Consider the following 27836-nt stretch of genomic DNA (forward strand, 5'->3'; position numbering starts at 1 on the left):
GGAGGAGGAGGAGGAGGAGGAGGAGGAGGAGGAGTTTGGATTTATATCCCACCTTTCTCTCCTGCAGGAGACTCAAAGGGGCTTACAATCTCCTTGCCCTTCCCCCCTCACAACAAACGCCCTGTGAGGTAGGTGGGGCTGAGAGAGCTCCAAGAAGCTGCAACTAGCCCAAGGTCACCCAGCTGGGGTGTGTGGGAGTGTACAGGCTAATCTGAATTCCCCAGATAAGTCTCCACAGCTCAGGCGGCAGAGCTGGGAATCAAACCCGGTTCCTCCAGATTAGATACATGAGCTCTTAACCTCCTATGCCACTGCTGCTCCTTGTAAGCCACTGTGGAAAAAGGAATGCTGGACTAGATGGACCACTGGTTTGATCCAGCAGGGCTCTTCTTATGCTTGTCACTGTATGTTTAATTTATCAGGGAAGTTATCTCTCAGGCCATGATGGTGAACCTTTGGCACGCCAGATGTTATGGACTACAATTCCCATCAGCCCCTGCCAGCATGGCCAATTGGCCATTGGAATTGTAGTCCATAACATCTGGAGTGTCAAAGGTTCGCCACCACTGATAGAATCTTAGAATCTTGGAAGACCACTTGAGGATAAGAAGCGGCCAAGTCAATCAACAGTTCTTTCCGGGCTCACCTGTCGAGTGCCAGTGATGGTGGACACCTGCTTCCCTGTTCCAGTCTTCCACAAAGCCTCCAGCCACATCACAGCAGGGCAGACAGGCTGCTAAGTAGTCCCGCTTCTGGCCTTGTCCCCCTTGAGCCCAACTACTAATTACACAGTCATGCACGTGTGAGAGCCAGCGTGGTGTAGTGGTTAAGAGCAGGTGGATTCTAATCTGGAGAACTGGGTTTGATTCATCCTCCACCTGAGTGGCAGAGGATTATCTGGTGAACCAGATGTGTTTCCACACTCCTACATTCCTACTGGGTGACCTTGGGCTAGTCACAGTTCTTCAGAGCTCTCTCAGCCCCACCTACCTCACAGGGTGTTTGTTGTGAGGGGAGAAGGGAAAGGAGTTTGTAAGCCCCTTGGAGTCTCCTACAGGAGAGAAAGGGGGGATATAAATCCAAACTCTTCTTCTTTGTGGGGGGAGGGGTGGGGAGGGGTGGGGAGGGGCGGGGGTCTCCCATGATCCAAACGTTCACCAGGGAGGCCACTGCTTAGCTTCTGAGATCAGGCTACACGGATCAAGTCCTCCACTAAAGCAACTAATGTGAGAATTCTTGCCTAGAAGGAACCCAGATCTCCAGAAGATCTCCTCTGCTGCTGAGCGGCCCTTTGCAGGGAAAGGACAGCCAAAAAGAAGGACCCCTTCCGCACATGCAGGATAATGCCCTTGCAATCCACTTTCTCAGTTGTTTGCAATTCCGCACAGTAAAATCCAGTTGCAAAGTGCACTGAAAGTGAATTGAAAGTGCATTATTCTGCATGAGCGGAAGGGCTCAAAATCTGTCCCAGGTCACCTCTCCAAACTGCTTGTTTGAAGAAGAAGAAGAAGAAGAGTTTGGATTTATATGCCCCCTTTCTCTCCTGTAGAAGACTGCCTCTTTCTGGCTCTTGCCAGATTCCCAGAGGGGTTGACCTGTTAGCCAACCCGCCGGGGATGGAAGCTGATTCCAAGTGGGGGCCCCCAAGTAAATAGCCCCAAAGGTGGGGACGAGCAAAGGCATCCCCCCCCCAAGCCCCCTTGCCTGGCTCTTCAGTCTGCCCCATGCTCTCTCACTTGGGGGGGGGGGTGTCGATTCTTCTTTAAGTGGGCGCAAAGGGGGGGGGAGGGAGGGCACAGGATCCTGACGTCAGCGGGCCATCAGCTGACCGAACCGGGCTCTGCCTTCCCCAGTAGAAGCGGCGGCGGCAAGAGACAGAGAGGGGGGGGTGGGAATGGCTGGGTGATCCGCGGCTGTTCGCCGGCGCTTTGCTGATGGGTCGGCCGTGCGGAGCAGGAGCAGGAGCGGCGTCGATCCGCGGTCGCCCCTCACTCGGGCCATCCCGGAACCACTGCGCCGCCGCAGGGCGCCCCCAGCTCCTCGCCTGACCCACCCCGGGGGTCCCACCCAACGCGTCCCGAGGTTCCTGGAAAGGCTTCGAGGGAGTCGACCCCGGGGGGACGCGGGAACCCCCCCCGCCCCCCCCCGCCCGGAGGAAGATCGCTCGTCTCTCCCGCGAGGTCCGGCGATGGGTCCCCCCCGCCGCGCCACCCCTCGCCCCCCGGGCTGAAGGAGCCCAGAGCCGAGCCTGCCTCCCGCTCGCCGCGCCCCCCCCCCCTCTCCGGGCCGGCCATGTCTAGCCCCAAGTCGCCGGGCTCGAGGAAGAAGAGGAAAAGTCTCCGCTCGCCGCCGGGCTGCGGGAGTCGCCGGCCGCTCGACGGGCGCGCTGGGAGGCCGGAGGGAGCCGCGCCTCCTCGGCTCAGGTCCCGCGATCTGGTCAGTCCCCGCGGCCGCGTCCCTTGCCCGCCCGGCCGGCCCTTTGGCGCGCCCGCCGCCCGGTCCGTTCCAGGAGCGCCGACGGATCTCCGGCGCAGACCTCCCTGCTGGAGCTGAGCTGCCGTCGCTTCGCCGGGTTCGAAACCCCCTCTCTCCCTGTTGCACGGCTGGCTGCTGCTGCTCTCCTTGACGGGAGACTTCCTCCAGGATTACACACTCCAGCCAGCCGGAGAACTCCCGGTTGGAGCTGCACAAATCGTAGGCTCCTGTTCGCAAGCGGCAAATCCTCCTCTTCCCCTCCCCCAACCGGACCCCCTAAGCCCCCCACCGTTCCTTTCTCTCCCCCCGTCCTGGAGGCTTCCGGCTGCGGAGAACTTGCGCGCTCTTGGCGGCGAACTGTCATCTTCCCTGCTGTAGATGCCTATCGAGTCCGCCAGATCGCCCCTCGCTGCCCTCCCAGGGGCTCCGGCTAGGTGGGAGAACCGCGCGCGTCGAGTGCAGGAAGCCGGTCCCCGCTGCCTTCTCCGGTTGCAAAGAGCTCAGGTAGCCGGCCTGGGGGAGAAGAGCCCCGCGGGAGGCTTTGGAGGTCGCCGCCGCTAGCCTCTCCAGCCGGCGCTTGGGGCGGATGCTCTGGTGTGACGTTGGGCCGATGCTCTGATTGGATATCAGGCGGCTTCTGGCGCCGGGCTCCCGATCGTCCCTGTTGAACGCGGGATGGAGGCTACCAAGTTGCCCGCCCTTGGGAAGATCGGCCCTCTAAGTCCCAGGAACACACTGGGCTCCTCTGTCGTCCGCCGTCCCTTCTCCGCTTTGGCCTCCAGGGTCCCGAGCAGGGGCTGATGAAGAAGAAGAGGAAGGATTTGGATTTGTACCCCACTTTTCTCGACCGCAGGGAATCTTACAAACCCCTCCCCCCTTCCCAAAGCAAACACCTTGCGAGAGAGCTGGGGGCTGAGAGAGTTCTGCAGGGAACCGAGACTGGCCCGAGCTCAGCTGGCAGGCTCCATGTGGAGGAGCAAGGAATCGAACCCGGTTCGCCAGATTAGCGCTCGCCCTCTCCTAACCGCTACGCCACGCTGGTGAGCTTCGATTGTACTTGACTCCTGTCCTCCCTTGCTGTGATACTTGGGGGTGGGGGAAGATGCCACGGGCCAAGCCAGCAACCCGTTCCAAGGGATATACAGTGCCAAAGAAGGCCTCTGAAAGAGCCCACTGACCCCACGCCACGCGCCGGCCAGCTGCCTGCCGGCCTTTCCCATGTGACGGGCCTCCCCTCTTCCTTCCCCACCATGGAGCTCTCCGAGGTGCACTGCCTGAGTGACAGCGATGAGCTGTACACCATCAACCAGACGCCCCCTAGTGGCGGGGCCCGTTCCCAGCGCTTGCTGTGGCAGACGGCCGTGCGCCACATCACGGAGCAGCGCTTCATCCAGGAGCATGGCAAAGGGCTGGATTCGGACGAGTCCTGCTGCTCCAACCACTCCCACCATCCTCGGCGCCAGTCAGCGGGCAAGAGCCTCAGCAGCCACAACAACGGGGGCACCAAAGTCTTCCCGGAGCGCACGGGCAGTGGCGGGGATTTGGGCTTCCTGCACCTGGAGTGCGCTCCCAGCAACTCGGACTTCTTCCTCAACTGGGGCTACACTTACCGGGGCGTGATCTTCCCCACCTTGCGCAACTCCTTCAAGTCCCGGGACTTGGAGCGCCTCTACCAGCGCTACTTCCTGGGCCAGAGGCGCAAGTCAGAGGTGGTCGTGAACGTCCTGGACGTGCTGACCAAGTTAACTCTCTTGCTGCTCCACCTCACCTTGGCCTTGGCCCCCATGGACCCCATCAAGGGCATCCTGTTGGGCTTCTTCACGGGCATCGAGGTGGTCATTTGTGCCTTAGTGGTCGTCAGAAAGGACACAACCTCTTACACCTATCTTCAGTACAGCGGGGTGGTCACGTGGGTGGCCATGACCACCCAGATCCTGGCTGCCGGCTTGGGTTGTGGCCTCCTCGGTGACGGCATTGGCTATGTGCTCTTCACCCTCTTTGTCACCTACAGCATGCTGCCCCTGCCCCTCACCTGGGCCATCTTGGCCGGCTTGGTCACCTCCATCCTGCAGCTCGTCATGCAGATAGTCATCCCCCGGCTTGTGATCTCCATCAACCAGGTATTTCCCATGGGCTGGTTCTTCTTTCTGTCTTGGGTCACCTTGAGCTGATCGCTGGTTGGAATTTCTTCTGACTTTGGGCCACCTTGAGTGGATCACTTGTTGGATACTTCTTTGTGGAGTTTTAAGCCAGGCTGCTGTGCATAGTCGTTTGGATTAATGCACAGGTTTCAAACTCGCGGCCCTCCAGATGTTATGGACTACAGTTCCCATCATCCCCTTCCAGCTGGCAGGGGATGATGGGAACTGTAGTCCACAACATCAGGAGGGCCACGAGTTTGACACCTATGGATTAAAGAAACGTACCTCTTGAGGACACTCAGTTTTAGGAGGGTCTGTGAATCAGTGGGAGAGGAAACCAAAATGTTAAAAGGATGAGGGTGACCAAAATGGTAGAGGGTCTGGAGTCCATGTCCTACGAGGAGAGACTTAGAGAACGGAGTATGTTTAGTCTGGAGAAGAGAAGGTTAGGGGGTGACATGATAGCCATGTTTAAATATTTAAAGGGATGTCATGTCAAAGAGGAAGCAAGCGTGTTTTCTGAGACTCCAGAGACTAGGACAAGGAGTGACAAGTTCAAAATACAAGAAAGGAGATTCCACTTAAATGTTAGGAAGAACTTCTTGAGAGTAAGAGCTGTACAACAGTGGGATCCGCTGCCTCAGAGAGTGGTGGAGTCTCCTTCTTTTGAGGTTTTTAAACAGGCTGGATGAACATATGTCGGGAGTGCTTTGATTGTGTGTTCCTGCATTGCAGGGGGTTGGACTTGACGGCCCTTGGGGTCTCTTCCAACTCTATGATTCTATGATCTTCTGTGGATGTAGAAGGTCCCAGATTCAATTTCCAGCTAAGAGGATTGGGCGGTAGGTGATGTGAAAAACGTCCATCCAAAACCCAGCAGAGCCGCTTCCAGTCTGGGTAGACAGTATCAGCTTTGTGAGGGGGGCTGTGGGTTGGTAGTAGAACGTCTGCTTTGGGTGTCAAAGGTCCCCGGTTCAATTCCCAGCATGTCTAGTTTAAAAAGCTCCGGTAGGAGGTAATGCGAAAGGCCCCCTTTTGAGACCTAGACTGCAGCTGGGCAATTGGCCATGCTGGCAGGGGCTGATGGGAATTGTAGTCCATAACATCTGGAGTGCCATAGGTTCGCCACCACGGCGCTAGACTGAGCAGCTGCTGACCTTGAGGGATCAGTGGTCTATTTCCGTATAAGGCAGCCTCATGTGAGTTCATGGGAGCCTCCACCATGACCTTCCTTCATGCGAGAGGCTCAGATGTTTCATGGGAGTGTCCAGAGGTGGGATCCAACCAGTTCTCACCACTTCTCTAGAAGTGGTTACTAATTTTTTTCCCGAGTGCCGAGAAGGGGTTACTAAAGCAACCTCCCTGCCCAATAGGGACTGGAGGGGCATGTGTGCGGCGGCGCCACTGTTTGAATCCCACCACCATCGGAACCTGTTATTAAAATTTTTGGATCCCACCACTGGGAGTGTCCCCTCCGGGAATCTCCAGAGCCACGCCCTTCTGGCGACAGCTGTCCCGATCACTTCTTTATTTAGTGGCTCGTATGCAAACCGGTGGCCTTTCAGGGCTTGGTATAGTCCACTGGAAAACCTAGCAGCGTGGCCAAAGAAGCTCAGGAAACACACAAACCAGATTTTTTTTCAGTTCACAACAACAAAGAACCTTTATTGGCATAACAATATTATATACACAGATCCACTTAACCAAGTAGAGGGAAACTAAAATAAATGTACAGGTAGAGAAGGCTGATGTTCAGGATTTGCTCCTAAAGCGCTGTTTTATATACAAATTTAAAAATTTGGTGACTGCATCGTTTGCATCACTGCTGGGGCTGTCCAACAGAAAGGTAATCTTTTGCAAGTCAGATGCATGCTCTTTTTTGAGTAGCAGGGGTGACAAGTATTTGACTCTGGGTACTGTGTAAAGTGGACAATAAAGTAAAATATGGTCTATAGAGTCAACAATATTCCTGTTGCATATGCATAGCCTTTGGCGGTAAGGGGTTTTAGTGAATCTCCCTGTTGATACGGCTGATGGAAGGGCATTGCAATGGGCCAACATCATTGCTCTACAGAGCCTGGGCACGGTTATCTGGTGCAGGTATTGAACCAGATTTAAAATGTGTAATGCCCAGAGGGAAGGGGGGAACAAAAACTGGATTTCCACAATTCAGTTACTCATTGAGTTAACCCCATTTTGTCCTCACGACAGCCCTTCCTTTACACTTTTTTTAAAAAAAAGAAAACTCCATTCATGCCCCTGCCTTCCTCCTCAATGCTACTTCCCTTGTTCTCTTCTCCCCCGTTTTACCCTCAAAGCAACCCTGTGAGGTAGGTTAAACTGAAATTAGGCAGTCTGACCTTCAGTGTCTGAGTGAAAAAGGAGAACAGTTTAGATTTATATCCCGTCTTTCTCTTTCTCAAGGCGGCTTACAAACTCCTTTCCTTTCCTCTCCCCAACAAACACCCTGTAAGGTGGGTGGGGCCGAGAGAGTTCAGAGAGAACTGTGACTGGGCTAAGGTCACCCAGCAAACTTCATGCGGAGGAGCGGGGAAACCAATCCAGCTCACCAGATAAAATTCCGCCGCTCATGTGGAGGAGTGGGGAATCAAACTCGGTTCTCGTAACCACTGTGCCACTTTGTAGTGAAGATTCAGATCCAGGTCTCTATGATCTGAGCCTGACTCTGCAACCCAGTGGCGTAGCACCCAGGGGACAGGGGGGCATATTGCACCAAGTGTGCACCAGTGCAGGGGCGTGGGGGTGCAGGGCACACATGTGTCCTGGGCGCAGTTCCCTCTTGCTATGGCTCTGCTGCAACTACAAACCCACCCTGGTCCTCTTCCCTGTGAGCTTGGCTAGATTGAGAGAGAGCAACTGGACCTGGATCACCCTGTGGACTTAACAGCAGTTGTATAGTGGTTAAGAGCAGGTGTGCTCTAATCTGGAGGAACCGGGTTTGATTCCCAACTCTGCCGTCAGATCTGTGGAGGCTTATCTGGGGGATTCAGACTAGCCTGTACAGTCCAACACACACCAGCTGGGTGACCTTGGGCTAGTCACAGTTCTTCGGAGCGCTCTCAGCCCCACCCACCTCACAGGGTGTTTGTTGTGAAGGGGGAAAGGCAAGGAGATTGCAAGCCCCTTTGAGTCTCCTACAGGAGAGAAAGGGGGGATATAAATCCAACTCTTCTTCTTCTTTGAAGCCTATCACCCTCTTGGAATCATAGAGCCAGAGGGGGGCATACAAGTCATCTGGTTCAACCCACTGCTCAATGCAAAATCAGCCCAGAGCACCCCGTCAAGTGTCCAGCTGCTGCTTGAAGACTGCCAAAAAGGGGGAGCTTCCCGCCTCCCCGGTCAGCTGACTGCACAGTTGCACAACTCTCACTGTAATTTTTTCCCCCTAATATCCAGTTTCGGCCCATAATTTAAACCCATTCTTGTGAGTCCGATCCTCTGCTGCCCACAAGAACAGCTGCCTGACGGTGCTGCCTAAATAAATTTAGAGATTCACACTTCACACTCTCGTGGTTTGTTTTCCGTAGCAGGGGGTGTGTGATTCCCGCTAGATCCAGAATTAATCATTTCAGAAGCAGAATATAGAAGGGCAAGGATGCCTCTGCCGATGTGCACAAACACATGCAAACTTATACCCCTGGTGCATGCAGAATCACAGAATCATAGAGTTGGAAGAGACCCCTAGGGCCATCAAGTCCAACCCCCTGCCATGCAGGAACGCACAATCAAAGTGTGTGGGGCAACGCCATGAAATGCATGCTTTTGGTTCTCACAGCTGGGTTTATCTCTGAGTGTGTTGATGAAACGTAACCACATACGAGAAATGCTTATACTGGGTACCTTATCTTGGATTTGTTTCCTGTTTCTTGCCTGCCTCTTCTCAAAAGGCATCTGTGGAATGTCATTTTCTCCTCCAAGTGGGCACAATATCAGTTCAGACACACGCGTGTTTCTTAATTGTACCAGTGGGCACCTTCTCGGGAGCTTTACAAATGGCCCTTGACCCCCTTCTAGTTAATTTGGGATTTGGGAAATGAAATGCCGTTCCCTGGGCTACCTACAGTGTCTGAATTGAAAACTCAGCCTAAGTATCTGAAGGATGTGTGATGTTAAATTGGTTTCACCGCCGGCCTGTTGAAAGGTTTACTAAACCAATGGTTGTTATCAATCAAATGGAGATGGTAACTGGGTTTTGCTGGGTTGCAATCCTCAAAAGAGTTAAGCCCCCTGTTGAAATCGATGGCCGTAGACAGGGGGAACTCTGCTTAAAATAGCAAAACTACCAATGTCTCAATCTGCCCCCTTTGCCATCAGGATAAAAGGGTTATTCTCCCACCCCCAAGGGGGCTGGGATGTGAGTTTGTGAGTGGTAATTGCTATGTTCTCCCTCCCAATTCCTGATGTTTGGGGAGATAACTGTCAGAATTGGAGGTGATATCCTCTGTGTACTTGCTGTGATATTAGATGGACTGCCTCACCTTCTTTTTGCATTTGTTTCCCAAAGTGTTCAGTGTGCTTTGATTCTGCATTTCTCAGAAAAGTCTTGGTGCTGTGTTCAATGAGCATGTTAATTCCCATAAACCCGTGGTGGCGAATCTTTGGCACTCCAGATGTCATGGACTACAATTCCTATCCCATCAGGGGCTGATGGGAATTGTAATCCATAACATCTGGAGTGCCAAAGGTTCGCCACCACTGCCATAAAGAGTCTTGGTTTAACAACAGAGCAACGTTATTGGGCTGAGAGAGGCAACAAAATAGAACTTACTTTCCAGGATACCATCTTGAAAGATAAGGGAAAGCCTCTTCAAGCCATAGCTATCAAATGATGTTGTCTTAAGAACTGGATCTACATTCCTTGGCAGGGAGATCGAACTTACAAATCAAGAGGCATGCCTGATGTAGTTCAAGAGCCAGCGTGGTGTAGTGGTTAAGATCAGCTGCACTCTAATCTGGAGAACTGGGTTTGATTCCCCACTCCTCCACCTGAGAAGTAGAGGCTTAATATGTGACACTAACGCTAAAACGAAATCTGAAACTGGCCATAGCCCTAGTTCTAATCCTCATCCCAAAGTTCAACCTAACCTGAATCGGAGCCCAAGTTCCTGCCCTAACCTTAACCCTAACCCTAATTTATATTTTTGAAAAAAAAATTCAGTCATAAATTGTTACCCTAACCCTAACTCTGATCCAAAACCTGACACGGACCACAAACCTAGTCCTAATCCATCCCCTACGTCTCAATGTAACCCTTGGTTTCTTAAAAGAGTATATTCTGTCATAAATTGTCACTCGAACCCTTACTCTGACCCAAAACCTGACACAGACCATAGCCCTTGTCCGAGACCTTGCCCTAGAATGCAATGTAACCACCCTACCATGAATTCCATCCAATGCTCTAGACTTAATCCTAACTTTATTTTTCAAAAATCATTCCGTGATACTAACACTAAACAGAAATCTGAAACTGACCGTAGCCCTAGTCCTAGCCCCAGACCTCAACCCCGTGGTGGCGAACCTTTGGCACTCCAGATGTTATGGACTGCAATTCCCATCAGCCCCTGCCAGCATGGGCAATTGGCCATGCTGGCAGGGTCTGATGGGAATTGTAGTCCATAACATCTGGAGTGCCAAAGGTTCGCCACCACTGGCTCAACCTAACCTGAATCAGAGCCCTAGTTCCTGCCCTAGCCTTAATCCTAACCCTAACTTATGTTTTTGGGGAAAAAAATTCAGTCATAAATTGTGACCTGAACTCTAACTCTGACCCAAAACCTGGCACATACCACAGACCGAGTTCTAGTCCGTCCCCTAGAACACAATATAACCTTAATCCCAATCTGAGCCCCTGCCCCAGCCATAACCCGAACCCTAATTCATGTTTTTTGAAAAAAATATTGTCATAAATTTTCACCCGAACCAGGACACCTGACCCAAAACCTGACACGGACCATAGCCCTAGTTCTAGTTCGGCCCCTGGAATGCAATGTTACCCTAATCTGAATCTGATCTCGTGCCCTAGACTGCACCCTAACTCAAACTTTGTTCTTAAAAAATCATTCCGTGATGAATTGTGACACTAAGGCTAAACCGAAATCTGAAACTGACCTTAGCTCCAGTCCTAGTAGTTGCCCCAGAGCTCAACCTAACCCGAATTGGAGCCCAAGTTCCTGCCTTCGCCTCAACCCTAACCCTAACGCAGGGGTAGGGAACCTGCGGCTCGAGAGCCGCGATAGTGTTCTTTCTCTAAGCCTCTTGCACTGTGGCTCCCACGAGCCAAGCTGCTTGACCCCATCTCTTGCCTACCCTGCAGGCAGCAGGGCGGGCGCACCAACCTCCCGTGGTCGACTGGGCCATGCCGCGGGCTTCCCCTCTCGCCTGCCCCATTGGAGCGGGGCGGGTGCTTTCCCGGCGGCCAGCGAGGCCGAGCCGCCGGCTTCATCCTTGCGCTTCTCAGAATGAGCGGAGTAAAAGGTTAAAAAAAACCCTATATATATAGTGTTATCTTTATTTTAAATGTCAAAAATTATTTGCGGCTCCAAGTGTTTTCTTTTCCCATGGAAAACGGGTCCAAATGGCTCTTTGAGTGTTAAAGGTTCCCTACCCCTGCCCTAACTTATGTGTTTAGAAAACAAATATTCAGTCATAAATTTTCACCCGAACCATAACACCTGACCCAAAACCTGACACGGACCATAGCCCTAGTTCTAGTTCGACCACAGTGCAAGTTACCCTAATCTGAATCTGATCTCGTGCCCTAGACTGCACCCTAACTCTAACTTTGTTCTTAAAAAATCATTCCGTGATTAATTGTGACACTAACGCTAAACCGAAATCTGAAACTGACCGTAGCCCCAGTCCTGGTAGTTGCCCCAGAGCTCAACCTAACCCAAATCAGAGCCCGAGTTCCTGCCCGTGCCTTAACCCTAACCCTAACTTATGTTGTTGGGGGAAAAATTCAGTCATAAATTGTTACCCCAACCTTAACACCTGACCCAAAACCTGACATGGACTATAGCCCTAGTCCTAGTTCGACCCCTAGAACGCAATGTAACCCTAACCTGAATCCGATCCCCTGTCCTTGACAGAACCCCAACCCTTACATTGTTTTAAAAAAATCATTCCGTGATTAATTGTGACACTAACGCTAAACCAAAATCTGAAACTGACCATAGCCCTAGTCCTTGTACTTGCGCCAGAGCTCAACCTAACCCGAATTGGAGCCCGAGTTCCTGCCTGCGCCTTAACCCTAACCCTAACTTATGTTTTTTTGGGGAAAAAATCAGTCATAAATTCGGAGCCCGAGTTCCAACCCTAGACTTAACCCTAATCCTAACTTTTGGTTTTTTTTTTAAACGTTCAGTCATAAATTGTCACCCGAACCCTAACACCAGACCCCAAACCTGACACAGACGATAGCCCTAGTCCTACTGTAGTTTAACCCCTAGAACGCAATGTAACCCTAACCTGAATCCGATCCCCTACCCTAGACTTAACCCTAGCCCTAATTTTGTTTTTTAAAAAACCATTCCGTGATAAATTGTGACACTGACGCTAAACCGAAATCTGAAACTGACCATAGCCCTAGTCGTAGTGCTTGCCCCAGAGCTCTGTTTGAAAAATGAGCAGACACTCGGCAGATATGCGTTGGAAGCAGAATCAGAATTCCTTTAAAAAGTACAACTCTGCCCCCCTCCCAAATCCCCTCTTCCACAGCCAAGATATGGTTGACATTACGAGTAACAGCTTATTAGATCCACAGGGCGAGGGTTGGCAAAGGCGTGGAGAACAATATCAGCTCTTTCTGCAGAGACCATCTGTCTGCAAACGGGCAGCTGAAGTATTGCCCAGCACGGAGAGAAATAACATCACTCAGTAAACGGAATCAAGCTAGTGGTGGAAAACATTCCCAGGTAGCAGCCAACTTAGGGCAGCCCCGTAGGGTTTTCAAGGTGGGTGGTTAACAGAGGTGACTTTCTTCTACCTGAGGATGCCTAGAGATCCTGGACTTGCTTCACGGTCTCCCATCCAAGGACTAACCACGGCCGATCCTGCTTAGCTTCTAAGGTCTGATGAGATCAGGCTAGCCCAGGGGTAGGGAACCTGCGGCTCTCCAGATGTTCAGGAACTACAATTCCCATCAGCCTCTGTCAGGATGGCCAATTGGCCATGCTGGTAGGGGCTGATGGGAATTGTAGTTCCTGAACATCTGGAGAGCCGCAGGTTCCCTACCCCTGGGCTAGCCTGAGCCATCCGAATCTGGGCATCGTCCCACCACCACCTACAGTGATTAGAAACATGCTGCAACAACAGAAGCTACAAGCCTTTTCATTGAAACGATTTTTTAAAAAAAATTAACTCCATTTACCCTCTTCTCTCAGTCAGAGGCAGATTACCAAATCAGAAACCATGTAGAAGAAGAAGAAGAAGAGTTGGATTTATATCCCCCACCCGTTCTTTCCTTTAAGGAGACTCAAAGGGGCTTGCAAACTCCTTTCCCTTCCCCCCTCACAACAAACACCCTGTGAGGTGGGTGGGACTTAGAGAGCTCCAAAGAACTGTGACTTGCCCAAGGTCACCCATTTGGCATGTGTTGGAGGGCACAAGCTAGTCTAGTTCTCCAAATAAGCCTCCACAGCTCAAGTGGCAGAGAGGGTGGCTTACAAGCTCCTTTCTTATCCTCTCCCCGCAACAGACATCTTGTGAGGCAGGTGGGCCAGAGAGAAAGTTCTAGGAGAACTCTGTGACTAGCCCAAGGTCACCCTGCAGGAATGTAGGAGGTGGAAGCAACATCTGATTCACCAGATGTTTCCCTGTCACCAGGGTGAAGGGAGTGGGAAAACAAACCCAGTTCTCCAGATTAGAATGCGCCTGCTCTTAACCACTACACCATGCTGGCTCTTTGTAATACAGACCTGTAAATGCAGGCTGTAAAATGCACTAAAACAGGGTGTTGTGGGTTTTGCAGCCTGTGTGGGCGTGGTCTGGTAGGTTTTAGTTTCAGATTTAGGTTGAGATCTTCAGAGGCATGTCATAGTAAGATGTGTATCTCTCCAGTGACACAGTGTAGAGTCAGTCATTGTACAGTGTGCCACAGAGAAACGTATCTCACCAAGAGATGCCTCTGAAGATGCCCGCCACAGTTGTGGGTGAAATGTCAGGAGCAAAACCTACCAGACCACAGCCACATAGCCTGGAAAACCCACAAGAGTCCGCTAATTTTGTCTGTGAAAGCTTTCGACAACGCAATGCAGTAAAAACAGCACTACGTGGTTAGAAAACAGAGAAATAAATGCTGCATAAGGAAAACCAGCAGGCTTACAGGTATAATAAATTAAGGGAACACAGTATTAAAACCACCATAATCTGCATTATGCCTTGAAAGTCGGCAAGTGGAATCAAAATGCCGATTTCTGACCTCTGGAACCAGCTGCTCAGAAATAGCTCAAAACAATGAAGGTTTCATTTACTCACTGTAGCTAATTACCCATTGATGGCTCTACTCTTTACTATTGTTACCCTCTTATTAGAATGAACAAAGAGCTGCAAATATTTACAAACGTAGAGTGCCTGTAAACAACACAACCATATTGTGAAAAAAATTCTATATAATAAAATGCAAAGGTTGCGGATAAACCTTGCCCATCAAAACAGTCGTCCGGGGCCATAATGGAGCAACAGTCATTCAAATCAATTCTATTCCATATGACTCTGAGGCCCCTTCCGCACATGCAAAATAATGCATTTTCAAACCGCTTTCACAACTGTTTGCAAGTGGATTTTGCTGTTCCGCACAGGTTCAAAGAGCACTGAAAGCAGTTTGAAACTGCATTATTCTGTATGTGCGGAATGAGCCTCAATGCTTTGAGGAAGTCCAAATATTATGAGTGGTCCATAAGCCCATAAATACAATTAAGAACTGTGAATTTAGTAACCTCCCCTGGTTTGATTTTATTCCAATAACTTGTAAATAAAGACCATCTTTGTCCAAGCAAAATCTGAGCCTTAGCCCTTCCTCACCCCCATCTTAATTGTTTGATGGTTGCCAGTGATCACAACCATGGTCCTACAAACATCTCCTAAGGGAGTAACTCACTCAAGTTAGCAAACTACAACCGCTTCGAAGCCTTGAGGTCACTACAAACAAATGTCTCTAAAATGTAGCTGCCCCCTAAAAAAGAGAGAGACTTCATGACTCAAGAAATCAGAAAAGATCGAGACTCAGGAAGGGTATATATTATAGTATTACGGGTACTCTAAAATTGGACACTTGTTCCTAACAAGTGGGAAGGTTTATAGCGCCCCAGGAAACTTGCCCTCAATCTCACACAAATCTGCAGAAGGGCTGTTTAATAAGAAGGACGCAGATTGAAGAAGACATTGAAATTGTTCCAGCCAGGTTCTTTGGCTCTGTTGTCAACCCAAAGGGAGATGGCAGCCAAGAAATCAGAAGGCCCTTGAGACTGGGAAAGGCGAGGAAAAAAATGCTTGAGTTTAAGGTTGTGTCATTGGCAGCCAAGATCACGGTAATTTACGCTGTAGTATTCTACATTACTATATATAGATGTCCAACTTGGATAATGAAGAAAGCTGATGGGAAGAGAGTAGATTCCTCTGAAATGTGGCGTTGAAGGAGAGAGTTACGGATACCGTGGACTGCCAGAAAGATAAATCAGCAGGCTTTGGATCAAATAAAGCCTGAGCTGTCCCTGGAAACCAACATGATTATACTGAGGCTGTGATACTTGGGTCACATTATGAGAAGGCAAGACTAACGGGAAAAGACAATAATGCGTGGAAAAAATGGAAGGTAGCAGGAAAAGAGGAAGGCCCAAGATGAGATGGATTGGCTCGTTCAAGGAAGCCACAGCCCTCTGCTTGCAAGACCTGAGCAAGGCTGATAAGGAGAGGACATTTTGAAGGTCATGAATTCAAAGGGTTGGCATAATTTGGAAGCAGTTTGACAGCACTCAGCACAACCACACACAAAACCGTATTTCTTTCCCATGGATGGGCCTGCTCTGACCATAAGAACATAAGAACTAGCCTGCTGGATCAGACCAGAGTTCATCTAGTCCAGCCCTCTGCTACTCGCAGTGGCCCACCAGGTGCCTTTGGGAGCTCACATGCAGGAGGTGAAAGCAATGGCCTTCTGCTGTTGCTGCTCCCGAGCACCTGGTCTGCTAAGGAATTTGCAGTCTCAGGAGGATCCAGATTGGTAGCCATAGATCGACTTCTCCTCCATAAATTGTCCTCAAGCCCCTCTTTAAAAGCTACTCTCCTGTGAGTGGGTCACCACCCTCCTGTGGCAGCATATTCCAAATACCAAATCACACGCTATCGCGAAGTACACGGTTTCCTTTTATTAGTCCTAATTCTTCCCCCCAGCATTTTCAATGAATGCCCCCTGGTTCTAGTATTGTGAGAAAGAGAGAAAATTTCTCTCTGTCAACATTTTCTACCCCATGCATAATTTTATAGACTTCGATCATATCCCCCCTCAGACGTCTTCTCTCCAAACTAAAGAGTCCCAAACGCTGCAGCCTCTCCTCATAAGGAAGGTGCTCCAGTCCCTCAATCATCCTCGTTGCCCTTCTCTGCACTTTTTCTATCTCTGAACTGACCTCTTCCCTTTAAAAGATAGGGGTCAGCCCAACATCTCATAAAAGTGGGTTTTATTGACCTAATGGTTAACACATCGTTGTGCCACCTTTCCCCTGTGTTCTATGCGGCTGGCAGAAATAGCTGAAGGATAACAAGTTTAAACCAAAACACCCCAACATCCATTTCTAGGTGGTAGCTAGAAATCTCCTGGGATTACAACTGAGGTCCAGATGACAGGGATCAAATCACCTGGCCAAAATGGCTGCTTTGAATGGTGGTCTCTATGGTATTATGCCCCATTGATGTCCTCCCCAATCCCCACCCTCCTTAGGCTTCACCTGCAAAATATCTAGGTATTTTCCAACGCAGAGCTGGAAACCCTAGGTAGCTTGAAGACCATAGTGAGCAAGCAGAAATGTGCAGAAGATGGTGGTCCTTCAGATACGTGGATCCCAGCCATGAGAAGGGCTTTAAAGGTCATCATAACCATCACCTTGAACTAGAGGTGTAGCAAGGGAAAATGGCACCCAGGGCAACACCTGCTCTGGGTGCCCCCCTGACCCCACGCTCCACTTACCTTAGCTGGCAGCAGTCCCAGGAAACCTGGCATGGCTGGGCCTGGCATGGCCGGGCTGAGAGGTGCCCTGCGGCAGCCTCACTAGGCCAATCCTTCAGCTAGTAAAATGGGCTGGGCCAAGGGGGAAGGAGGAGGAGTGTGGGGGGCTCGAATGGGGGCTCGCCCGGGACATTTTTCCCCAGATGGCACTGTGGAAGCTCCATCTCTGCCCTGAACTGGGACGCCATTGTATCCAAAGTGGGGAGCATATACACTCACTGACAAGCCCCTGATAATGGCCAGACTGTTGCATTATGGATCGGCAGCAGTTTCTGGATTGTCTTTCAGGGCAGCTCAGTAGCGAGCATCCTACTATATAAAAGCCTGGCATATTTCAGACAACTCACTCCTTAAAGTGAAGGACCCTGGGAGATGTAGTCTCCATTTCCTGAGCAAAGCGAGGCTGACTGGACTATAACTCCCACAATCCTTCTCACTCAGCTGCTAACCTGAAAGCTCTGGGGTCCGTGCAGGGCTCTCCTATTCCTCACCTGAGCCAACTCTTCAGTAGGGGTCCTCTCAGGGTTGTCCTATTCCTCGCCTGAGCCAACTCATCAATAGAGGTCCTCTCAGGGTTGTCCTATTCCTTGCCTGAGCTAACTCCCCAGTAAGTTGGAGCAGCAGTGGCGTAGGAGGTTAAGAGCTCATCTAATCTGGAGGAACTGGTTTGACTCCCGTGCCTACGTCAGCCTGAGCTGTGGAGATTCTATCTGAGGGAATACCCAGGCTAGCCTTGCACACTCCCACACATGCCAGCCAGTGACCTTGCTACACAAGCAGTTTCTTGAGCTCTCTCAGCCCCAACTCCACCCTACAGGGTGTTTGTTGTGAGGGGAAAGGGTGAGGATTGTAAACCCTTTGAAAGTCTCCGTGGAGAGAAAGGGGGATATAACTATCATTCGTTTGACTTACCACTGACCAAACTTGGGGGAAACCTTTCTGTTAAAATTGATACCCGTTTTGGCACCAGGGGCGTGCAGCTATACAACCTTCATGCCATGAACTAAGGATTACATAAACAGGTACAAAAACGTCACAACGGTCAAGGAAACAAGTGTGAAATTGGCCAAGAAAAGAAACGAGACCAAGCTGGTCTTCCTGACCCGGCCTCCTAGGTTAAAAGAAACCAAAGTCAGAGGTGTAGGGGGTAAAATGGCGCCCGGGGCCACATTTGCTCTTCCAACCGCCGTTTTGCGGCTGTGCCCACCACATCATTCCTCTCAAACGTAAAAATGGTCGGGGTGGAAATTGTAAACACTGGCATTCAGCAACAAGCTCCAAAGCTCCAAAATGGATACAGCTGGAGTTGCCCACGGCCAGGAGGAGGGAAAATGCTCTGTCCCTTTGAAAGGGAATTGATGGCAGGTTGTTTACCAGGTGATGTTATTGACCTCCCTGTTGTGAGAAACAATCTCCAGAAGTCCCTTCCGCCCATGACCAAACGACCCAGGCCTCTATTGTGTTGTTCAGGACATTTTTTCCCCAGGCCTGTTGGCAAACTTGCGCTCCCAAATGCCACAGGCTCCAAAAGCAGCTCAGTTCTGATGATTCCCTTTATTTTAGGTTCATTGTCCTTTCATCCCTGCCCTTCATGCTTGCATGATAATCTGCTCAGAAAGACCAGCGGAATTGAATCATAGCGCAGGGTGTATAAATAGAGAGTAATTCTAACGTGGAAGTACAGAGAGGTGGAATTCTAGCCAGCCGTGCGATTCTGTCACGGGAAGAAAAAATAAAACAGCAAATTCCTGTTCACTGTGGGAGCTTTGTGGAAGACCCAATGCACTCCTCAAGTAGTACAGAAAAGGATTCCAAATCCGGTTTTAAAGACGGAGAGTTGGGGGATCCCAAATTTATCTGGGAGCCATCGCCTGTGGGTCTGTGAGGAAACCCTTCTTACCAAAAATGCATAGGCAATTGGTGTGGTGGGATTGTTGTAACACTAGCAATAAAGGGCATTGTGCACAAAAATACAACGGGCTCCAGAAAACTAAGCCTTCCAAAGCAAGAGACGTGGACAGGGGCTTATCGACAGGAAATAGCAATCGGGGCAAAAGCTGAAATTGCATCCTTCCAAACATCCCAGTTTTGCCATATGGCAAGGGGGGCAGCTGGTGACGATGGGGATAGTTCTCCCCATTCCCCATGGGCACCCCTCCCCCAATTTTCAAAGCTGGATCCCATCTCCATAGCCCTCCCCTTGCAAAATCAGATCCTGGCTTTGCAAAAGGGAAAGGGAAGGAGACTGCTAACTTAGAAGAAGAAGAAGAAGAAGAAGAAGAAGAAGAAGAAGAAGAAGAAAAAAGAAGAAAAGAAGAAGAAAAGAAGAAGAAGAAAAGAAGAAGAAGAAGAAGATGAAGAAGAAGAAGCTATTAAAGAAGAGGAGGAGGAGGGAGGAGGAGGAGAAGGAGGAGGAGGATGGCAGGAGGGAGGAGGAGGAGGGAGGAGGAGCCACTTGATTTATATCCCCTTCTCTCCCAGGAGACCTCAAGGCTACAATCTCCTTGCCCTTCCTCCCTCACCAAACAAACCACCCTGTGAGGTCGGTGGGCTTTGAGAGAGGCTCCCAGAAGCTGTGACTAGCCCGAGGTCACCCCAGCTTGGCATGTGTGGGAGTGCACAGGCTAATCTGAATTCCCCAGATAAGCCTCCACAGCTCAAGCGGAAGAGCGGGGAATCAAGCCCGGTTCCTCCAGATTAGAGTGCACCTGCTCTTAACCACTATGCCACTGCTGCTCCTGACAGAGACCCAGGTTTTACTCTGCGATCCACCGTCAAGCTTGCTGGCTAACCTTGTGATAATCATGCCTCCTCAGCCTAGCCCAGTGGTGGTGAACCTATGTCACGGGTGCCAGAGGTGGCACTCAGAGCCCTCTCTGTAGGCACACACACACACACACATCTAGGCTGACCAAATGGGCCGCTGATCTCTGATATAAGGCACCCCAGCTGCAGTAACGGAGGACTCGGCAGGTGGACCTGGTGCCTATGCTCCAGGTGGCTGCTGCCCGGGGGCAGAGGTGGCAGTGATGCTAGAGAGCCGCAGAGCGGGACTTCCGAGAGGCTACAGCAGGCTGGCCCCCCCCTGCTTGAGGGGGGTTATTCAGGTTAAACTGTTCTCGCCGGGCGCTTTGCATAAATAAGTGGGTTTTGTTAGTACCTGGGGCCCCTTTGATCTCAAAAGGTTCGCCATCACTGGCCTAGCCTGTGTTGTATTGTGAGGATAAATGGAAAGTGAAACTGTTGAATACTTTGTATCCCCCTTGGGGGGAAAACCATGGTTTGCTTGTGAGTGCGATAATAATGCACTTTCAAACTGCTTTCAGTTCTCTTTGAAGCTGTGCGGAATAGCAAAATCCACTTGCAAACAGTTGTGAAAGCGGTTTGAAAATGCATTATTTTGCGTGTGCGGAAGGGGCCTAAGTCTCAACTGACATGGCAACCCCCAACAAGAGGCAGGTGAGAAGCAGAGGTGGTTTGCCACTGCCTTCCTCTGAAGAGTCTTCTTCAGTGGTCTCCCATCCAAGTACCAGATCTGCTTAGCTTCCGAGAGCTGATATGATCGGGCTAACCAGCGTGGGGTAGTGGTTAAGAGCAGGGTGGATTCTAATCTGGGGGACTGGGTTTGATTCCCACTCCTCCACCAGACCTTTTCCCATTTTGCCTGCTCTCCTTTGTACACATTCCAGCTTGTCAATATCCTTCTTGAATTGCACTGATCCAGACTTGGTTGGATGGAAGGCGATTACAGATTGCTGGTGAGACCGTACCTATTTCTTTCATAGTTCCCCTATAGCAGTGGTGGCGAACCTGTGGCATGGGTGCCAGAGGTGACACTCAGAGCCCTCTCTGTGGGCACGTGCAAACAGTCACACACACCCCCACACACACATCTAGGCTGGCCTGGGCCACTGGGCTCAATTATTAGCATTAAACCTAAGACCTAGTTTTGGGGAGGCAGTGTAGGTAACCCTGTTAAGCTATTAAACCCTAATTGATTTTCATGAAGAATCCGCGCGTACCTTTATCTGGGAATAAGCTCGGTTGCTGGCAATGGGGCTTGCTTCTGAGTAAACCCTCATAGGGTCGTGATTCACCCGTTAGAAGAGTTGCACAGTTGCTTCAAAGCAAAGCCACCGACTACCACCAGCTTACTCCCGAGTAACGCACGCCTCTGAGCCAACCGTTTTTTCTAAACTAAAACCTCAGTAGTCAGGTTAAATTGCTGTGTTGGCACTTTTGCTTAGCAAAATAAGTGGGTTTGGTTGCAATTTAAGTAACTTGGTCTCGAAAAGGTTCGCCATCACTGCCCTATAGCGATGATTCCCTGTTAATAAGAACATAAGAAGGAGCCTGCTGGATCAGACCAGAGTCCATCTAGCCCAGCACTCTGCAACTCGCAGTGGCCCACCAGGTGCCTTTGGGAGCTCGCAGGCAGGATGTGAAAGCAATGGCCTTCTGCTGCTGCTTCTGCTGCTGCTCCCGAGCACCTGGTCTGCTAAGGCATAGATGTTTGGTCCTAGAAGATACTTTCTCTGCTAAGAAACTACAACCAAACATCTAAGGCTGGGGACTTTTCCCCAATGTGCTTTTTTAAAAAAAATGCATTTTTTTAAAGAAGAGCAACAAGTAAAACAAAATCCCCTCCCTGAAATTTAAAGGGGTGACATCCCATTCTCCCATCTCCAAATTCTAGTCCTTCGTTCTGCTTAGTGTTATCAACTGTGGGATGGAAATTGTTTGGAGATTTGGGAGGGGAGCCCACACTGGGCCAGGTTTAGACAGCCAGCGTGATGTAGCGGTTAAGAGTGGTGGACTCTAATCTGGAGAACAGAGTTCGATTCCCTGCTCCACCTCATAACTCTAATCTGGTGGAATGGATTTGTTCTCCTACTCCTCCACATGAAGCCTGCTGGGTGACCTTGGGTCAGTTCCAGTTCTCTCTCAACTGTCTCAGCCCCACCTACCTCACAAGGTGCCTTTTGTAGGGAGGGAAGGTGATTGTAAGCTGCTTTGAGATTCCTTAATGGTAGAGAAAAGTGAGGAACAAACACCCTGTGAGGTAGGTGGGGCTGAGAGAGCTCCGTGAAGCTGTGACTAGCCCAAGGTCACCCAGCTGGGCGATGTGGGGAACAGGCTGGTCTCACCCCCCAGGTGGAGCCCTCCACAGCTCAGGCGGCAGAGCTGGGAATCAAACCCGGTTCCTCCAGATTAGATACAGATATTAGATAGCAGAGAGGGATCTCAGTGATGAAAAATAGTACAAGGCCCACCCTCCAAACCAGCCATTTTCTCCAGCGTGATGTAGTGGTTAAGAGCAGGTGGATTCTAATCTGGAGAGCCGGGTTTGATTCCCCGCTCCTCCATCTGAGTGACAGAGGCTTATCTGGTGGACCAGATGTGTTTCCGCCCTCCTACATTCCTGCTGGGTGACCTTGGGCCACAGTTCTCTCAGAACTCTTTCAGCCCCACCTACCTCACCAGGTGTCTGTTGTGGGGAAAGGAAGGGAAAGGAGCTTGTAAGCCACATTGAGTCTCCTTACAGGAGAGAAAGGTGCGGTATAAATCCGAATTCCTCCCCCTCTTCCTCCTCCTGCTGTAGTCTGGCGATCAGGGGCTCTTCATACCCTACCTAGAGCCTAGTAACCCTAAATAATTCTGCTGCATTTATAGATGTAAAAAGGTAAAATTTCAGTTATGTCCGACCATAGTACCAATTGCAAGCAGTGATTCTACAGGCGTTGCCTGTGGGGCACTTGCTGTTTCTTCCGGGGCTATTCTTTCCCCCCTAGCTATGTGCTAGGTACTCATTTACCAACCAAGGAATGGATGGATGGCTGAGTTGACCATGAGCTAGCTGCCAGGATATCTGACCCACAGGGGGCTCGAACTCCTGACCATGTGAGTGGCAGTGCAAGCACTTAACCACTGCACCACGCGGCTCCTGTTTATAGATGAGATGTATTTAAAGGTAAGATTTCAGAGGCATCTCATGGTATGCCAAATTAGGTGGGCCAGGGTGTGATCGTGCAGGGCTCTTCTTATGTGCTTGTATTCATGATCCTTTCAGAGTGTTGCTGTCCTTTAGCAGTCATCCACCCTTGACTTCATGGTCACTGAATCCTTATTTTGGATCCCTGTTTTGCTCTTTTCTTTCCCTCCCTCCCTCCCTCTCTGATTGCACAAGCCATTTACTGCCTCTGGTTAGTTTGCTTGGCTGCCTTTCCTTGTTAGAAGGAGATGGCGTTGGAAGCGAGGGCCGACACTTAGGATAGAGAGCGGCAATTATCCTCGGCGTCGGTGCCGAATCTTCGCTGCTTGAAAATTGGCATTATCAAATGAACCTCCTGAAATAGTTCACCGAGTTGGCCACGGTTCCTCAAGTTTTGCTGCTCAAGAGTGCATCTTCCACCTGGGACATATATTTGCTTAGAGCGGCCAAGAGGCCTGCAGAAAAGAATTGTCCGATCCCTTTCGTAAAGGCTTAGTATGTGCAAGTGGGCAGGGAAAGTTGTTCACGGCTAAAGTAAATAACATCGTATGGTAAATAACAACCCATGAAGTCTCCACGGGCAACCCAGCACGTACTAGTGGCACTGCCGCAATTTTATTTCAAAGTATTTACAACAGCAGCAACCTTCATTAGGCATATAAAATAAGCTCCAATACATTATCAGAAATTTGTAATGTACAAAGCGAGAGTATAATCGAGGCAAAGACAAAGAATACTTTTTATCATTCGATGTTACTTAACAGAGTTCCATCGCTAGTGAGAGAAATTTTGCTTTTTCCAAGAGCACAACATCTGAGTTATTTAACAAGAGTCCTGTTTAAAAAGCATTTAAAAGAATGAAGAGAGAGGGGCTGAAAAAAACAAATATGTAATTGTACGATTTGAAAAGGCAAATCATTGGTTTGTTACAGTTATGTACATATATATGTTACCATCTTAGCAGCTAAGATCAGATCTAAAATCTTTTTCTGTTCTGAGGGGAGGGTTTGATATTAGGTTTATTGGGCGCCTTCTACTTTTACTATATACTGCTGTTTTAAATGGGTTTTTACTACTTATTTTAGGCTTTTTCCGCACATGCAGAATAATGCACTTTCAAGCTGCTTTCAGTGCTCTTTGAAGCTGTGCGGAATAGCAAAATCCACTTGCAAACAGTTGTGAAAGTGGTTTGAAAAAGCATTATTTTGTGCGTGTGGAAGGGGCCTTAGTAATTTAAATTGTTGGAGCCTATGTACATTGTTTTTATTGTTTGCTCCTCTTTAGTAGTGTGTTAGATTTTATGTTGTAAACTGCCCTGAGCCCCTCGGGGATAGGGCGGTATAAAAAACGTAGAAAATATATATATATATGAGTATGCAGGAAAAGACTGTTTACACACGTTTGTATAATTGCAACACATCTCATGTTCAATGAAATAACGCATCTGAAAGATGGTAGGCTATATAAGTCATGCTTTTCACTAATTTGAAAACTTTTCTTTAGTTCTGAGATCAAAATTTGAAGCTAAGTTTGAACATGCTGGGCTGTTTTATTGTTTCCTTGGGGTGATGTTTATTTCTCTCGGTTCCGTCTGTGTCTATATTTATAAACTTATACACTTATAGATTAAAGGGGGATTCCTTTGGGTTGTCAACCTCCAGATGGTGTCTGGAAGATCTCTTGGGATTACAACTAATTTCCCTGCTACAGAGATCTGTTCACTTGGAGGAAACGGCTGCTTTGGAAGGTGGACTGTGTGGAATAGTAGAAACATAGAGCTGGAAGGTCCCTCAAAGGTCATCTAGCCCAATTCCCTGCATAATGGAGGAAATTCACAATTGTCTCCCTGCACTCACTCAGTGACTCCTGCTCTATGCCTTGAAGAAGGCAAAAAAACCTGTAGCAAGCTGGACTTCCTTGGTGGTCTCCCTCCTAAGTACTAACCAGGGATGCCCCTGCTTAACTTCTACAATCTGACAAGATCAACCAAAGAGCCACTGTGGTGTAGCGATAAAGAGCAGATGGACTTTAATCTGGAGAACTGGGTTTGAGTGATGGAGTGCCATCTGGTGAGTGATGTTTGTTTTTCCATTCCTTCCCGTGAAGCCTGCTGGGTGACCTTGGGCTAGTCACAGTTCTTTCAGAACTCTCTCAGCCCCATCTGCTTCACAAGGTGTCTGTGGTGGGGAGAAGAGCCACCTTGACCCTCCTTGCAGGAAAGGAAGGTGGGGTATAAATCCAAAAGGAGCAGCTAGTGAGTAGTGAAGAGTCTTGCATCTAATCTGGAGGAATCAAGCTTGACTCGCTTGTGTCAAGCCAGAGTTGTGAGAGATCTGGGGAATTCAGATTAGCCTGTGCATCTCCGACACACACACCAACAGCAGTGACCTTGGGCCTAGTCACAGTTTTCTCGGATGCCTCTCAGTCTCACTCCATTTCACAGGGTGTTTGTTGTGAGGGGGGAAGGGCAAGGAGATTGTAAGCCCTTTTGAGTCTCCTTACAGGAGAGAAAGGGGGGAATATAAATCCAAACTCCTCCTACTCCTACTCCTCCTCCTCCTCTTCTTCTTCTTCTTCTTCTTCTTCTTCTTCTTCTTCTTCTTCTTCTTCTTCTTCTTCTTCTTCTTCTTCTTCTTCTTCTTCTTCTTCTTCTTCTTCTTCTTCTTCTTCTTCTTCTTCTTCTTCTTCTTCAAACTCTTCTTCTTCAAACTCTTCTTCTATCCTGGCCCATCCAGGTCAGGGCAACAAAGGGAAGCTCGTTCAAAACAGAATCCAATCTAAAGAGTAATCAGTTCACTCAGCATGGGCATGGAACGTTGCCAGCTATTGTTGGACTGGCCTGTTTACAAGCTAATGCAGGAAGAAGAAGAAGAAGAAGAAGAAGAAGAAGAAGAAGAAGAAGAAGAAGAAGAAGAAGAAGAAGAAGAAGAAGAAGAAGAAGAAGAAGAAGAAGAAGAAGAAGAAGAAGAAGAAGAAGAAGAAGAAGAAGAAGAAGAAGAAGAAGAAGAAGAAGAGGAGGAGGAGCAGGAGGAGCAGGAGGAGCAGGAGCAGGAGGAGCAGGAGGAGCAGGAGGAGGAGTTTTGGATGTATATCCCCCCTTTCTCTCCTGCAGGAGACTCAAAGGGGGTGACAATCTCCTTGCCCTCCGCCCCTCACAACAAACACCCTGTGAGGTAGGTGGGGCTGAGAGAGCTCCAAGAAGCTGTGACTAGCCCAAGGTCACCCAGCTGGCGTGTGTGGGAGTGCACAGGCTAATCTGAATTCCCCAGATAAGCCTCCACAGCTCAGGCGGCAGAGCTGGGAATCCAACCCCGTTCCTCCAGATTAGATACACGAGCTCTGGATGGAACGAGATATGCAGATATGATGGGAAATTATGAATGATACAGCTGAAGTAATTAACATCTGCAAGGGATGGATGTGCACATTATTAGTACCTATAGTGATTTAAGAACCACAGGGCCCTATTGAGCTCCTGCACGGGAAGGGTACCTTGCCTTGAATTTATTTATGACTCCTAATGCAGCACTTTCGGATGCATTCTCCCTTTGAAGTTCCTTTTGTAAGACAACTGTAACCTTTAGATTAGCAACAGAATGCCAGGGAAGATTAAAATGTTCTCTGGCTGGTTTCTCAATACTGTGAATGCTAATGTCAGGTTTCCCCGAAGAAGAATCTCAAAACATACACAAATGTTTCTCTGTAGGTGAATTCATTGGCAACCACGAGATGCAGATCTTTAACACACACACACGCACAACCAGTGCTGGGATTCAAATAGTTTAACAACCAGTTCCGGTGGTGGGATTCAAATAATATAACAACTGGTTGTTTACGAGCACCACTTTAGGAACCGGTTCTGCTGAAGTGGTGTGAACCGGCTGAATCGCACCACTGCAACACAACTTAAAAGAGAAGAGTTTGAAGAAGAAGAGGAAGAGGAAGAGGAAGAAGAGGAGGAGGAGGAGGGGGGAGTAGTTTGGATTTATATCCCCCCTTTCTCTCCTGCAGGAGACTCAAAGGGGCTTACAATCTCCTTGCCCTTCCCCCCTCACAACAAACACCCTGTGAGGTAGGTGGGGCTGAGAGAGCTCCGAGAAGCTGTGACTAGCCCAAGGTCACCCAGCTGGCATGTGTGGGAGTGTACAGGCTAATCTGAATTCCCCAGGTAAGCCTCCACAGCTCAGGCGGCAGAGCTGGGAATCAAACCTGGTTTCTCCAGATTAGAAACACGAGCTCCTAACCTCCTACGCCACTGCTGCTCCTGTTTGGATTTTATACCCCTACTTTCTCTCCTGTAAGGAGTCGCACAGCAACATACAAACTCCTTTCTCTTCCTCTCCCCACGACAGACACCCTGTGAGGGAGGTGGGGCTCAGAGAGTTCTCAGAGAACTGGGGCTGGCCCAAGGTCCTCATGTGGAGGAGTGGGGAAACAAATCCCGTTCACCAGATAATAGTCTGCCGCTCATGTGGAGGAGTGGGGAATCAAACCTGGTTCCCCACATGAGAGTCTGCCTGCTCTTAGCCACTGCAGTACGCCAGCTTTCGTGAAAACGGGAAGCTGTCTTAAAGTGATTCAGATCACCAGTTCATCAAGGTCAGTATTAACAATTTGTTAAGGCCTCAATATTCCGTTGTCGGTGCCAGAAAGGGAAAGGAAAAGAGGAACACTGAATGGATGCTTAAATAAGATGTTACAATTTGATCTCAGAATTTGTTTGTGGTTTATTTTTAAAAAATCTTGGGCCATTTGGTGAAATTATGTTAGCTCCCTCGTTGTCCAGAATTGTAACTAAGTATTGATCCGTTTTCTTAATGCTTTTGTATTCTAGCTGTGTGGGTTTTTTGGACTGCGCAGACAGGGTCTGGCAGCCGTTGCTCCTAACGGTTCGCCTGCGTCTATGGCTGGCATCTTCAGAGGCATGCGACAGTAAGACGTGTTTCTCTCTGGCCCCTTCCGCACATGCAGAATACTGCACTTTTAA

General features: G+C 49.4%; 1 protein-coding gene across 1 annotated transcript in view; it reads left to right on the top strand.

Annotated features, from left to right (window-relative positions):
• The first annotated feature begins 1868 nt into the window (after positions 1-1868).
• Positions 1869-27836, top strand: part of LOC125439486 (adenylate cyclase type 8-like) — a 128163-nt gene continuing 102195 nt past the window's right edge. Inside the window, exon 1 of the mRNA XM_048508587.1 lies at positions 1869-4595. Coding sequence (XP_048364544.1) covers positions 3726-4595 — 870 coding nt within the window. The 5' untranslated portion in view covers positions 1869-3725. The remainder of the gene's footprint in view (positions 4596-27836) is intronic.

Source organism: Sphaerodactylus townsendi, linkage group LG09 (genome assembly GCF_021028975.2).
Source record: "Sphaerodactylus townsendi isolate TG3544 linkage group LG09, MPM_Stown_v2.3, whole genome shotgun sequence".
In the NCBI taxonomy this organism is placed as follows: Eukaryota; Metazoa; Chordata; class Lepidosauria; order Squamata; family Sphaerodactylidae; genus Sphaerodactylus; species Sphaerodactylus townsendi.